The sequence below is a fragment of the Mandrillus leucophaeus genome, unplaced genomic scaffold (genome assembly GCF_000951045.1).
Source record: "Mandrillus leucophaeus isolate KB7577 unplaced genomic scaffold, Mleu.le_1.0 Scaffold849, whole genome shotgun sequence".
In the NCBI taxonomy this organism is placed as follows: Eukaryota; Metazoa; Chordata; class Mammalia; order Primates; family Cercopithecidae; genus Mandrillus; species Mandrillus leucophaeus.
The window spans coordinates 1,121,846-1,134,718 of NW_012109241.1; the positions used below are offsets into that span (position 1 = coordinate 1,121,846).

The following is a 12,873-nucleotide window of genomic DNA, read 5'->3' on the forward strand; positions in this document are numbered from 1 at the left end:
TGGTGGTTGCCAGGGGCTGGGCAGCGGAGGAAATGAGCAGGTATTGTTTAATGGGCATGCAGTTTCAGTTTTACAAGATGAACACATTCTGGAAATCTGTTCTACAACAATGTTAAGTATATTAACATTAACAATACTGAAGTATGCACTTAAAAATGGTAAATATGATACATTTCATGGTATGCATTTTTTAACCAAAATTTTTCAAAATTAAAAACTTTAGAAAAGAGATAATGATATCTTATGGAAATGAATTTTCTGGCCTCCAAATGAAACATTGACAGTACTGTTTTAAAATGAACAATTTATCTGGTCAATTTAAACACTCATTTAGAAGGTGAAATAGGAAGAAGATGCTTAAAATAAACATTCTCATTGGACAAGGAAGTCTGGGAGACACCCAGCAATGACCGATTTGTAGCAATTCTGATATACTGCTTGGTAGACATCAAAAGGGCCTCTTACTGGAACAGGAACAGGGACTCTGATCTCACTTGCAAGAAGGGCTTCCTTGTCCAGGTCCCCAGATCCACCTTCTATGAGGCCCTTGCTTGTCCATTTCTTCTCCTTGGTCACACTGTACTTGGAACTCAGTGGACATGCCCTCATTCAGTGGCCATCATGGCTTGTTTCTACCTCATGGAAGATTCAGAAGTTGTTTTATAGATAGAATAGTCAAAGGCTTTTTCAGTCTTGGCTTCTGATTTTCCTGGCAACATAATTTTCTCAAAAAATTACTAGCACTGTTCCAATCTACCAGTAAAGACATGTAAAATCTCTTTCTACTCGTAGAGGTTGGCATATTTCTGTGCTTCCTCCACACCCGACCCATAACTGTCTTTTAGGATCAGGCTCCCAGGCTAGAATGGGAATGCCACATTGTTAACCCACTCTCTTCCTGAAGCCACTCTGTCCAACTGAAAGGTTTTATGGATATTTTGTTGTTCAAATCATTTTTAAAAATTCCATCCCACTGCCTAGGATGGTGAAACAGATGTATTTCAAACTTTACAATGTCCTAAATGTCTGGACTCTATGCTCCCTTTTGTTCCTGATTGGAAATTGGTCAAGGCTAGGTCAAAACAGAGGACATTATGAAAACCCAAGTCAGAGGTTACCAGGACTGGCTGTCAGCTCTAATGACCTGAATATGAGAGAACTGAGGAGCACATGGCATCAAACTCATCTGTGCACCAGTATCCATCTTCTAAGGAACTCGTAAAATACACCAATGGGAAGAGGAAACTTTTCCCCATTGTAACATTCTAAATCAGAATCTTTGAGGATGTCATGATGTTTTGGAAAGACCTCAGGTGACTCTAATGTACCTTAGGTCACTTAGGAAGCATTTAATGCACCAATTAAATCCACAGCCTATGAACCCACAGATAAAAGGTGACTTGCAAAAGTTTACCTGACAATCTAGTTACCAAACCAGATACAGATCTCAAAGCCTAGGTCATAGTGTCCAACTACCTATTGTAAATCTTCACCTGGCTCCTGGCTGTGATTGTCTCAGTAGTGTCCCCCTCCCAAAGATGCTCACATCCTTGTGGCCGGGCGAGGTGGCTCACACCTGTAATCCCAGCACTTTGGGAGTCTGAGGCAGGTGGATCACCTGAGACCAGCCCGGCCAACACGGTAAAACCTCATCTGTACTAAAAATACAAAAATTAGCCAGATGCGGTGGTGCACATCTGTAATCCCAGTTACTTGGGAGGCTGAGGCAGGAGAATCATTTGAACCCAGGAGGCAGATGTTGCAGTGAGCTGAGATTGTGCTACTGCACTCCAGCCTGGGCAATAGAGCGAGACTCCATTTCCAAAAAAAAAAAAAAAAGCCTACATCCTAATCGAATCCCTATGCTCTATAAGTATGCTACCTGACATAGCAAAATAAATTTTATAAATGTGATTAACTTAAGAATCTTGAGATGAAGATGTTATCCTGGATTATCCAGATGGGCTCAGCATAATCACAATATAATCACCTTTCATGATGAAGGCAGGAAGGTCAGAGTCAGAGACAAGATGTGACTATGAAAGAAAAGGAGTGAGAGAGAGAGAGGTTTTGAAGATACAGGAAGAGACATGAGTTGAGGAATTCAGGTAGCCTCTAGCAGTTGGAAAAAGGCAAGAAAATGGATTCTCCCCTAGAACCTCTGGAAGGAATGAATATAGCCCTATGGACCCATTATCACTTCTGACCTCCAGAACTATAAGACAATGTATTTTTGTTGTGTTAAGCCATTAAGCTTATGGTAATTTGTTATAGTAACAGTAAGAAACTAATACAGATTTTGGTACCTGGAAATATGGTGCTTCTGTAACTAACACCTACAGATGTGGACATGGCTTTGGATCTGAATAACAAGCAGAAACTGGGAGAATTTTGAGCATGACATAAAAACCATAGATTTCCTGGAACTAACTGTTGACAACAACAGGAAAGGAATGCATTGCACTTGGCACTCTCTTCTAAAACAGAGTCTCACCACTGCCAATGCCCTGTGTTCAGTTTCATCATGCAAGGAGCAAGGAATTCCATGCTTGGGTGGAAAAGAGTATGAGTCAAGATTTCCTGAAAATTAAGAGATGTGACCTGCAAGGGGAATGTAAGCAGATTAATTTGGGGTTTGAGCACGTGGATCCCCCCTTTGTCTGCCTCCTCTCCTTCCAGACTGTTTGCATCAAATCTGCCTGGCGTCACAGGGCTGCTGCTCAGAAGCCATATGATGAGGTCTCATTTGTTTGCATTCTATTCTCTTTTCGCCTCTTGGCATCTACTGCAATTTGAGATTTCACTCCTGATTGATGATCAAGGCCAGGGATTGTAGGGGTAGAGGAGAGGCAGGGAAGGCTGCTTGACCTGGAGTGAGGGTCAGTGAGTTTTCTAAATAGCTGTCAATAAATTGTCTGCTGACTAATGTATCAGGGTACTTGGAGCTTTGAAGGGATTCCATAGTCTGATTCAGGGACCCTGGACTGGCCCAGGAATGTAGAAGCAGAATCCCCTCTTTCCCTCTGCAACTCCAGTTAGTAGAAGTGGAAATTTTCCAAGAGATGTGCTCCCAGATCTGGAAGGGAACCTAACTTCCTCTAGGTTCCGATTTGTAACACATTATCATCCCTGTGTTATCGATGTAGGCTCTGAATATCTGACCTGTCCTAGCTGACAAAGCGAGTCAGTGCTGGATCTGGGGTGAGAACCTGAGTGTGCTTCTTGCCAGTCAAAGTTGTCCCCAGCACCTCATGCTGCCAAAAGCACTGCCTGCTCTAGCTTGACACAGTAGTCATTTCCCCACCAGATTGGGAAGTTGACAACCATGCAGTTTATTCAATAGAGCAAGACATCTGCTTTCCTGAGTGTTGGGATGGTGTGGGTGCGCAAACAAGCCAAATGCTTCACAGGTGGGACAAATATCATGCAAAGGAGTAAACACATTAAGAGGATATTTAGGAAAAGGAGGCTCATTTGTTTAAATGGATGATTCCAGGCTCCTGAGATTGGGATGGGGGGATAGTAATGGAGGGAAACACATTTTGGTTTCAGGGAAGCTGCCGCCTTAAAATGTGGTTTGAAGATGAGGTTTTCGTATCTGAAGTCACAGGTCTTTCTCCTCCATTTACAACATGCAGCATTTCACCCTGCATAGTTCATTATTCTCCAATGCTGCCTCTTGGGCTCCATATTTAGGCCTTCATCATCTCTTGCTTGGACCATGGCAATAGCTTCTCACTAGTCCCTGTTTCTCTGTGTATGTGTAAAATCAGCAAGTTATATTTCCTGAAACTTATCTCTGAATCTCTAAACATGGCACATCCCTCCTCATTGGACTGAAGATTCTCAACATTTCCTTTAAACCTACAAAGTTGAGTACTAACTCTTCACCCTAACATTCAAATCCCTTGACTCAACCTTCCTTTCTAAATTGTCATCCCTTGACGTTGGTATGGGCCCAAATTACCATCTGATTCATTGGTGTTCTCCCTCCTTGATGTATACATCATCACCATTTCTACCTCCAGGTATTTGCTCCCACTCTTCTTTTTCCTTTCTTAATGATTCTATAATTTTTCTGGAAAAGTCTTATTCATTCCTAAAGAATGAGTTCAAGTCTCATCATCTCTATGAAACGTCAATCTAATCATCTTATCTATGGTGATTAAGTCTTTCTTTATTTCCTAATATTGACAGTGTCTGTATTACTCCAGGTTGGGGGATTAATTGGAGAGGTACAGATTGGGAGTGGGTAGTTCAGTTAGCGGGCAGTTGTGATATGTTATGGGAAAAATTGCATGCAGGGGTCTGGGTCTGTGAGAAAAGGAATGGGGGTTGGGCTCTTGCTAAATAGGTGACCAGGGTCATTGGGATCTGGACAGTTGATGTTGAAGACTGGAAGGGTGGTGTTTTAATGCCTAACTGGCCTGACATAAAGATTCTTTTATGGATGCTCAGAGGAGACCACCCAGTGGAGAAGACCGGGGCCAATCCACATTCCCACTCCTTCAAAATGTGAGCCCCACCCTCTGAAATCATGTTCCTTTGTCACCACCAAGCTCATACTCTCAGCTTTGTAATTTCCTTCAAGAAAACACTGGAAGTCAGGTTTTGTACAAAAATATATTTATTTTGTGTAATAGTTACATAATATTCATTTCCACAATAATATTTTAGCAATGCATTGGAATGTTAAAACAAAAATTCTTTGTATTAATGATTCTTGCAAAGACCCTCAAAACATCCCAGGGATAGAACTGTGGTTCAAGAGGAAAAGCAATTTCCCCAAGTCTCCGTATCTAGAAAACACTAGTACTACAAAAGAGAAAATAAAAACATCAATAACTTAAATAAGATTAACATTACTTAAGGCATAATGTTTCATATCAACAAACAAAATTCATTATAATAAAATAAAACAGGGGAAAACTAGGGGAAAATAAATTAGCTGCAGATGCTTGGGTTATGGAGTGAGTGTTCAAGGCTTCGGAGTTTGGATTTGCTTGTCCAGGTGGTCCATGGAATCCTGAACCCACTTCTGCTTGGGGTCAGCACAGATCTCCTTGGCCACAATGGTCTTGAAGCTGTGGGGAGGGAGGACAGAGTTAGATGAAGTTCCTCTGCAAATTTGGCCTAGAATTGCATCCCATTCTGCACCAATGGGCTGCCATGGGAACTAGAGGAGGAAGGCAGGTGGAAGGAGGGAACCCAGGGCAAACTGCTCCTATAGGTGTCCAGGTGGAGCCATCCTGACTTCAAACTAAAGAAATTGGGGTGTTCTGAATAGGCACCCAGGTGGAGAGTGATGTTGGGGTTCACTTTTTCCCTTGGTGCCTCAGTTTTCCCATTGGGAACCTTTGTATATTAAGGTAAACAGTGTACTCTCTGACTCTCAGTTTATGAGGCTTGTCCCTTGCTCCCCAAGGAAGAACCTCAGGCCAGGGAAGGTTGGTGTGCTGAACTCACATCACAGCTTCTTTGGGACACTTGCTGCTGGTGATTCTTCTATAGCTCGCCAGCCTCTGCACTGAGATCTTCCTATTGGTGAAGTTATAGCAGCAAGTGACGGGGGCATTGATTGCATCTGAAAAACAAACCACAAAGAAAAAGCATTTTAGGATGAACTGGATTATTCTGATCTTAAGAGCAGAAAAGAGTCCTGAGAAAAAGCAAAAGGAAGGCAGGAGAAGAGAAAGAGCTCATTAAATCCCAGTGCTTCTGCCCATACCTCAGAGCTAGAATGTGATCTTTGACCCAATGACTCAGTTTCCTATGATGTAAAACGGGTATATAACATTGATAATGGACAGAGAGGAGGGGCTGTTAAAGCCAGATAATACCTACAAGTGCCATTAAGACTGACCAATAATCCAGATGATCAGCGCCAGGGAAGAACAGCTGGGGAGCACCGCCATGAGTCTCCTTTTAGGCTCTGAATAGTCTATACCCCGTCATGAGTTTCCCTGATTCTGTCTCTGGAAGCTAAGGTGAATGAAGCACAGACCAGATTCTGGGTCTTCAGCGTGTCTGGAAACAGCCTATACACCCACCCTCTCTTTGATTACCCTGATCCCCAAACTCCGCTGGAAGCAGCTGGGAGAGTAACTGTGCTGAGTGTGTCCCAGAGATGGAATCCTGGAAGGAGCTGGATTTGGGGTTCACAGCTGGAATTCTAGTTCAGGCTCTGCCCAGCAGCAGCTGTGTGGTTGGCCTCACCCCTTGTCCTTTTCTGAGTCACCTTATCTTGGAAAAGTAGCGTTAAAGCAAGACTGTGGGTACCACGTCTGCTTGGATGGTCCATGATAACTCAGAGAGAGGACAATGTGGTTCAAGGAGAAGAAGAGGGGGCCTTACCTGGCTGAGCGAGCCCCTGGGGGCTGAAGGTGGCTGCTATGAGCAGCAGGCACAGAAGTGCTGCAGAGACTTTCATGCTGGAGGTGAGGGTGCAAGCTTCAGTTTGAGAACTGGATGTTTCTGGGTTAGTCTCAGCCTCTCTGTTCCTCTGGATGCTGTCTCTCTGCCTTTTATTGAAAGCAGGCAGAGGGAGAGAGAGGGTGGAGTCAAGCAGGAGGAGGGATCTTCCATGAATAATAAGTGGGCTGTTAAATCTGCTGAGCAAATGCAGCGTCCTGGGGATTTCCAGGAAGTAGGAAAGGGAAGCAGTGGGTCAGGACAAGACACTTTTTCCATTCACTGCTGAGACTAAATGAGCAAATGGGGAGGATGGGGCGCCATTAAGCCCAGACTGACCACAGATGTGAACTAAGAGGACTATTTTTAAGGATTCCTCTTTCTCTGAAGTGAAAACTGCAGAAAAGGAAGGAAGCGAGGAAACTAGATGAAAGCATGTCAGGCTCGCTGCCAGCTTACCTTCATGCCACAGTCCAAGGAGCCTCCCAGCCAGGAAGGAGCTCTCAAGCTTTGGCCGGCTCCCTGACAATGCATTAAATCCATTTGCTCATTCAGATGCAGGATAGTAGCACAATAGAAGCCTAGCAGAACTGTAGGATTGTGTAAACATTGAACGGAATTCTAAGAGTTCTAGGGTTTCAGACTTGGACAAAGCCATAGACATCATGTAGTGCTACAGAAGAAATGCTGGTGTCATACTCACAGAGTGCTTACTCTGCCAGGAATATTCTCAGCCCTTTACAAACATTAAGTCTGTAAATTCCCCAACTTTATCTAGTAGAGATTGCTAATTTCTATGTTATAGATCAGGCAAGATCAGGCAACCGAGGCACAGAAAGGTTAAATAGCCTGCTCAAGGTCCCCTCGAGCGGAGAACCCAGGCAGCCCTGTCCCCAGTGGGCTACCACCTCTGTGACATACTGCTGGAAGGAAACGTGCACAAGTCCTCCAACTAGTTGCCTGCTTGGGTCCTCTCTTTGTCCTCAGCATCTTCCTAATGGGCAGACAGCTAAAGGAGAGTCTAGAAACATTCCTCATGGCTAACTGATTACGAGTTACGAGGCTGTTGCTAGCATAGCAGGCAGCAGTGGACAAGAAGTTCATCCCTGGTTATGGCAACTAGTCCCCCGGCTTCCTTTTTGATTTCCAGGCGACATGAGTAAGCAGAGGAGGAGTATTTCGGGAACTGGAAAACCTGGCTTCATTCTTCAGTTTTGCCTTAGATTTCCTCAGAAACTACAGAAGCATACTAATAAAAACCCAAAGACCTTGGAATTCATTTCAGTGAACTCTTTTTTCTTACAAATGTGATAGGAGTACTTGAGGCATGTAAATGGCTGAGCTGAGTTTAAAATTCTGATCTCTCGATTCTCCCAGCCCACTGCCTCCTCCTGAGCCTCATGGTGCCCTTGCCCAATGGGCATGCAAAGACTAGTGACTGTTGTTTCATAATGGGTCACTGAGGCGATGTCTATAAATACATGGGGTTTCTTGGAAGAAAACACTTGTCACTACACTTGTAAAAAGAAATGGGTTGTATTCAACAAATGATGGTTTTATTCGTAGTAAATGGTCAGTAATGGCATTGTTGAGTGCATTCCGGGAGTCAGGTATGGTGCTGACATACTTTCCAGCACTGCCTGCTTAGTCCTCCAACCAACCCAGCTTTCATTAGGTTAAAACTGAAGTTATTTGTCTAGGAACTCAGACAGAATAGTAGATGTGGCTGAGACTCCCACCCAGGACGTTCCGATTCCAGAATCTCTTCTTCCTGGGACTAGACTTGATGTCTCATGATGGATATTGGTTTCTTGGAGAATCCCAGAGCAGAGACTCTATGGAGTGGCCATTTCAGACTCTGGTCGAATTACGAAAAGGCAGGGTGAAGAGAGAACAAATCAACTTGAACCCTGCTTCTCTTGTACCTCTTGAGGAGCCTTATTCTCGTCCTGCCTGAATCTCACTAGTTACCCCTTTTCTCCCCAACCAGTGTTGAAACATCTCTGTGTTTGGCTCAGTCCTCTGCTCATGCCTCAATCCATTCTTATCCAATGAATAAAATGTTTCCAGGACTAGAGACTGTGCAACTTTGTGTAGGGATTTCTTCCTAGACCCTCTCACCTCATCTTCCCGGAAGTTTTCCTCATATCAAGGGAACCCTCTCTCTAATCTGTTAGTGCCTCCTTTACCATGAACTTAGTGGACTGCATTCCATTTCCCTTTAAAATCCAATCATGCTTCAGGTTTTCTCTAGGTTAACAAGCTGAAAGATGCTGAGATCTTTAAACAAGCCTTTCCTGACTTAGCCACATCAACATCACTCATAGAATTCCAGAATCAATGGGCTTACAGACATCCTGTCGCATGGCCACTTCTTTTTATCTGGCAAAGCCACAATCCAGAGAAAGAGGCTAATTAGGCCGTGGTCACAGAGAAAAGCTTCCCAGCTTTGCTGGCTGAGTGTTTAGACAGGCTTCTGAGTGTTGGAAGCATGTCCCTACTTCAGGGAGGAGTCGTCATCTCTGGAAAGGGACTTTGCCTTTGCAAATACCAGATAGTAAACACATGTAAGGTGAAAGGGTGTGAATCAGAAAAGAAAGTCTTCTGGAAAGTGATAGCTGTCTGCCTCCCACTTCTGTTCTGTCAAGAAAAGATGCCCTCCCCAGCTGGGAGGTCAGTGCCGGGGTGAGAGAAATGAGTGGAAATTCCCACTCTGAGGCAGCTTTGGAAGTTCCCAAATCCCGTAGAAAAGAATGCATTTGGCTGGAGCCTGCATTCCAGATGCTGGGCCCGGAGCCAGGGAGCTCTCACGTGGGGCTGTGCTGGGAACATCTCGGCACAAGCCTGGTTGGGTTCTGGCGCAAGTCTGGTTTGGGCTCTCGCTTGGGGACACACAAGGGAAAGGCCCCCAGAGGGGCTACAGAGAAAGTGAGGGTCAATGCTCTGATGCTGTCCAGAATCCCCAGTTACCCCAGGGCCTCCTCTCCATCAACTCATAGATAAGGAATGGAAAAGTTCCTCTCGGTGAATAATGCTTTCTTCATTCCTCCCGGGGTCTCACCCCACCAACACGATCCTCTGCATGTACTTTGGTCATCGCTGCAGACTCCCACTCAATGTCAGGGGTGAAAAAAACAAGAAGTAAAAGTGAACTCTCTAGAAAGATCTGAAGCCACTGCCTGGGCCCCCACCAACTTCTGCAGTTCACTTGTCCCTTCCCACTTAGTGCAGGCTCCCTTGCTGGTGCTCCCTTCGCTCAGCCTTCAAGAGAGATGCACCGTAGCTCTGCACTCACCACATCTTTTCTAGACAATCCCCTTCAAGGCCTCTCCTCCAGGTTCATTCTTAGCTCAGTTCCAGGTAGAACACAGCCCATTTTCCCAGGGCTGCTACTCTGCAATCCCTTTCCTTTCAAGGATGAAAATCCTTCTTTAATTTTTCACAGAATATCAGAAAATGGATGAGACTTTAGAGACCATCTACCTGTTTCTCTGGTGGGGAGACTGAGGCCATGAACAGGGTAGTGACAGGCCCACGATGAGATAGAAGACGAATGGCTATATTTGTGCTGGTTTGCTTATTTCTGGGCTCTCAATGTAGTGCCCTTTGTCATCTACTGCACTGTCTCTTTATTATAACATTCATAGCATTAGCACATACCCTGTGCAGAGCACCAGGTAGAGGATTGCACAGGGAGGGAGAAGTGAATCAGACATGATGCTTCCTTTTCAGAAGAGATGCTAAAGTAAGAATCCATGGAAAGTAGGACTGAATTTAGGAATAAATCTGACCCCAAGCTTCCAGCATCTAAGATTTCTTGCTTTCTGGATTGGATCTGCCTCTGGTCTAACTGCATGAAGTAGCCAAGAATATTCCTGAGCATGGGAATAGGGGTGGCGATGGGCATAGCATGTGGGAACAGAAAGAGAAGTGGCCTGAGTTGGTGGGTGGGGGTAATGGTGGTGAATAGTAGTGATGCCTGAGGAAGCAAGAGGCTTGTTCTTCAGATTATCTTCTGAGCCGGCCCTCACAGATTAGCACCTGGGCCCTAGTGGAGGAGGCTGATGTGGGTGGTGGGTAGGAGCTAAGAAATTTCTTAGGCTAAAGGCAGCATGAGCCACTCTACAGCACTTTTGTGTTACACATTGGGGAAGAAAATGCTTTCCTCATTTGGGGCTTGCATTGTACTAGGTGGCCTGAGCAGTGTGATGAGGGGGTCAAGGTGCCAAACTGGGGCAGGGGGACGGGCAGGTCTTAGGGAAACAGAGATCAGATGGAGTGGAGACAGAAACACTTTTTTGACAATAGCCTTTTGTTGACTCCTTTAGCACTGGTGCTGGGGTCATCTGAAGGAACAGAATAATTGCATTAACCAGAAAGATACAGAGCTGTGAGTCCCAGCTGAGGGGCCCAGGGAAGGTTCGTGTTGGTACATTTAAGATGGGCTCAAAAGTTGGGCAGATTTGTGAACCTCCGGTGAGCGTTGGGTGGAGGAGGGGTCACATTTGGGGCAAACTTATATAGGTTGCAAACTGTAACATGCTTACCATCTCCTTAGGATTTTGCTAAAGTAGAGATTCTGGCTCTGTAGGTTTGGGTGGGCCTGAGGTTCTGCATTGCTAACCAGTTCCCAGGTGATGCTATTGCTGCTGGTGCACGGCTCTGTTAGAACAACCTTAACATTTGTCTTTGGATAGGAAATGTTGGCCAGGTGGGAAAATAGTGAGCAGCTCATTTTGTCCAGACCAGGACTCTTGTCTGTGGCTCTTGGATAGGCTTCCAGATCCATCAGGAGTTGTCTTCCACATTTATGTTATTGTGCATTTTTCTGGAGAGAGGGTCTATAGCTTCTGTTAGATTAGCAAAGGCATCCATGACCTCCAAGTAGTCAAGTGCCACTGAATTTATCAGAGAGTTCTGGGCTTCAACTCAGACCTGCTGAATCACAGTCTGCACTTTTTGTTTTATTTTATTTTTTTCAGACAGAGTTTCACTCTGTCGCCCAGGCTGGAGTGCAGTGGCACTATCTGTGCTCACTGCAACCTGCGCCTCCTGGATTCAAGAGGTTCCCGTGCCTCAGCCTCCCAAGTAGCTGGGATTACAGGCAAGTGACATCACGCCTGGCTAATTTTTATATTTTTAGTAGAGACGGGGCTTTACTGCATTGGCCAGGCTGGTCTCGGACTCCTGACCTCAGGTGATCCACCTGCCTTGGCCTTCCAAAGTGCTGGGGTTACAGGCATGAGCCACTGCGCCTGGCTACGATCTGCATTTTTTTTCTATGTAAAGCTGTATTTTTTCTATGTCCTCCCACAGCCCCTTCAGATGATTGTCAGACAGTGTTTGGGACCCCAGAATGAAGCATAGGGTATTTGAAGAGAGTGCTATGCTGGCTGAGCTGGGAGGCACCAACAGGAGTAAGTACAGGCAGATAAGAAGAAAGAAATAAGAGGGAAGAGAAAGAGAAGAGAAGACGGAAGAGAAAGAAGAGGTAGCCTGAAATAACAGAAGGAGCCCCGGGTGGTGTCAGAATACCAGAGCCAGAGGCCTGGCTCTGCCTCTTTCTAGCTGTGTGGCCTTGAGCAAGTCCCTTGACCTCTCTGGGCCTCTTCTATCAAAGGGGATTAGTAAGACAGCTGCTTCTGACCTTGTCATAAGACTTGTATGAATTAGTAAACCAAGAGTGCTCTGTAAGCAACTTGTGAAGAGCTGTGTCAGTCTGAGGGCTCGTGGCATGCCTTCTTAGGGGATGTCCCAGGGCACACATCAGTTCTGGGTATTGGATTCCTGTAGTCCTGAGGCCCACTGCAAGTTTCTGCTGTTATTTCTTGCTATGAAAATGTGTTGGCCATCTTTATTATATAATGCATAGGGATGTTTTCATTTCCTAAACTTTTGTTATCCCCATTCTGTCTGCCCATGACAAAAAGGTGAAGGTCAAAGAAGGTAACCCCAGAATCAAGCCAGGGCCTCAGCTCCTGCTCTCACCAGAAGATCCCACCCTGCCAGGCCCTCTCCTGTCCCCTCACCTCATGTCACCCTCAGCCCCACTCTCTGCTTCTAGAACACACCATAGCTCCATTCCACCTTGAGGCCTTTGCCCATGCTGGACCCCAGCACCTGGTACAGAATCTTTCATGTAGTAGGTTCTTAAATATAATTTAAATTAATTATTAACAGTTAAAGAATCTCAAGTCATTTCCCCTAGATATCTGAATTGTAGGATGATTTAATGTCAGGCAGGGAAATTAGTAAAGCAGCAAGACTTTTGGTTCCTGAGGTCCTCACGTTTTCCACCTGCAGGAGAGATAGTGGCAGGGCTGAAGGGAGCACTGGGGAGTGGGAAGCCTCTAGCAGAGAGAGTGATTTTCAGGGGCCACATGGATTCTTCTTTGGGGATGATGTTTCTTCCTCTTGGTTGCAAAATATTGCATGCCAAAAAGAGGAAACTTCAGCCACTTA

At 45.2% G+C, this 12,873-nt stretch overlaps 1 protein-coding gene across 1 annotated transcript; it reads right to left on the minus strand.

Moving 5' to 3' along the window:
* Positions 1 to 4,609: 4,609 nt before the first annotated feature.
* CCL2 (chemokine (C-C motif) ligand 2) lies at positions 4,610 to 6,512 on the minus strand. The gene is made up of 3 exons (XM_011968594.1): positions 6,355 to 6,512; positions 5,467 to 5,584; positions 4,610 to 5,084 (listed from the first exon to the last, which is right to left on the minus strand). The coding sequence occupies exons 1-3, from the start codon at positions 6,428 to 6,430 to the stop codon at positions 4,979 to 4,981; spliced, it is 300 nt and encodes a 99-aa protein (XP_011823984.1). The 5' UTR covers positions 6,431 to 6,512; the 3' UTR covers positions 4,610 to 4,978.
* Positions 6,513 to 12,873: the final 6,361 nt, after the last annotated feature.

Coding starts and splice junctions, on each gene's coding strand:
- CCL2 (XM_011968594.1), bottom strand. CDS start 6,430: ATGAAAGTCTCTGCAGCACTTCTGTGCCTGCTGCTCATAGCAGCCACC. Junction 5,585..6,354: donor CCAGGGGCTCGCTCAGCCAG/GTAAGGCCCCCT, acceptor TTTGTTTTTCAG/ATGCAATCAATGCCCCCGTC. Junction 5,085..5,466: donor TGTCCCAAAGAAGCTGTGAT/GTGAGTTCAGCA, acceptor CCCTCCCCACAG/CTTCAAGACCATTGTGGCCA.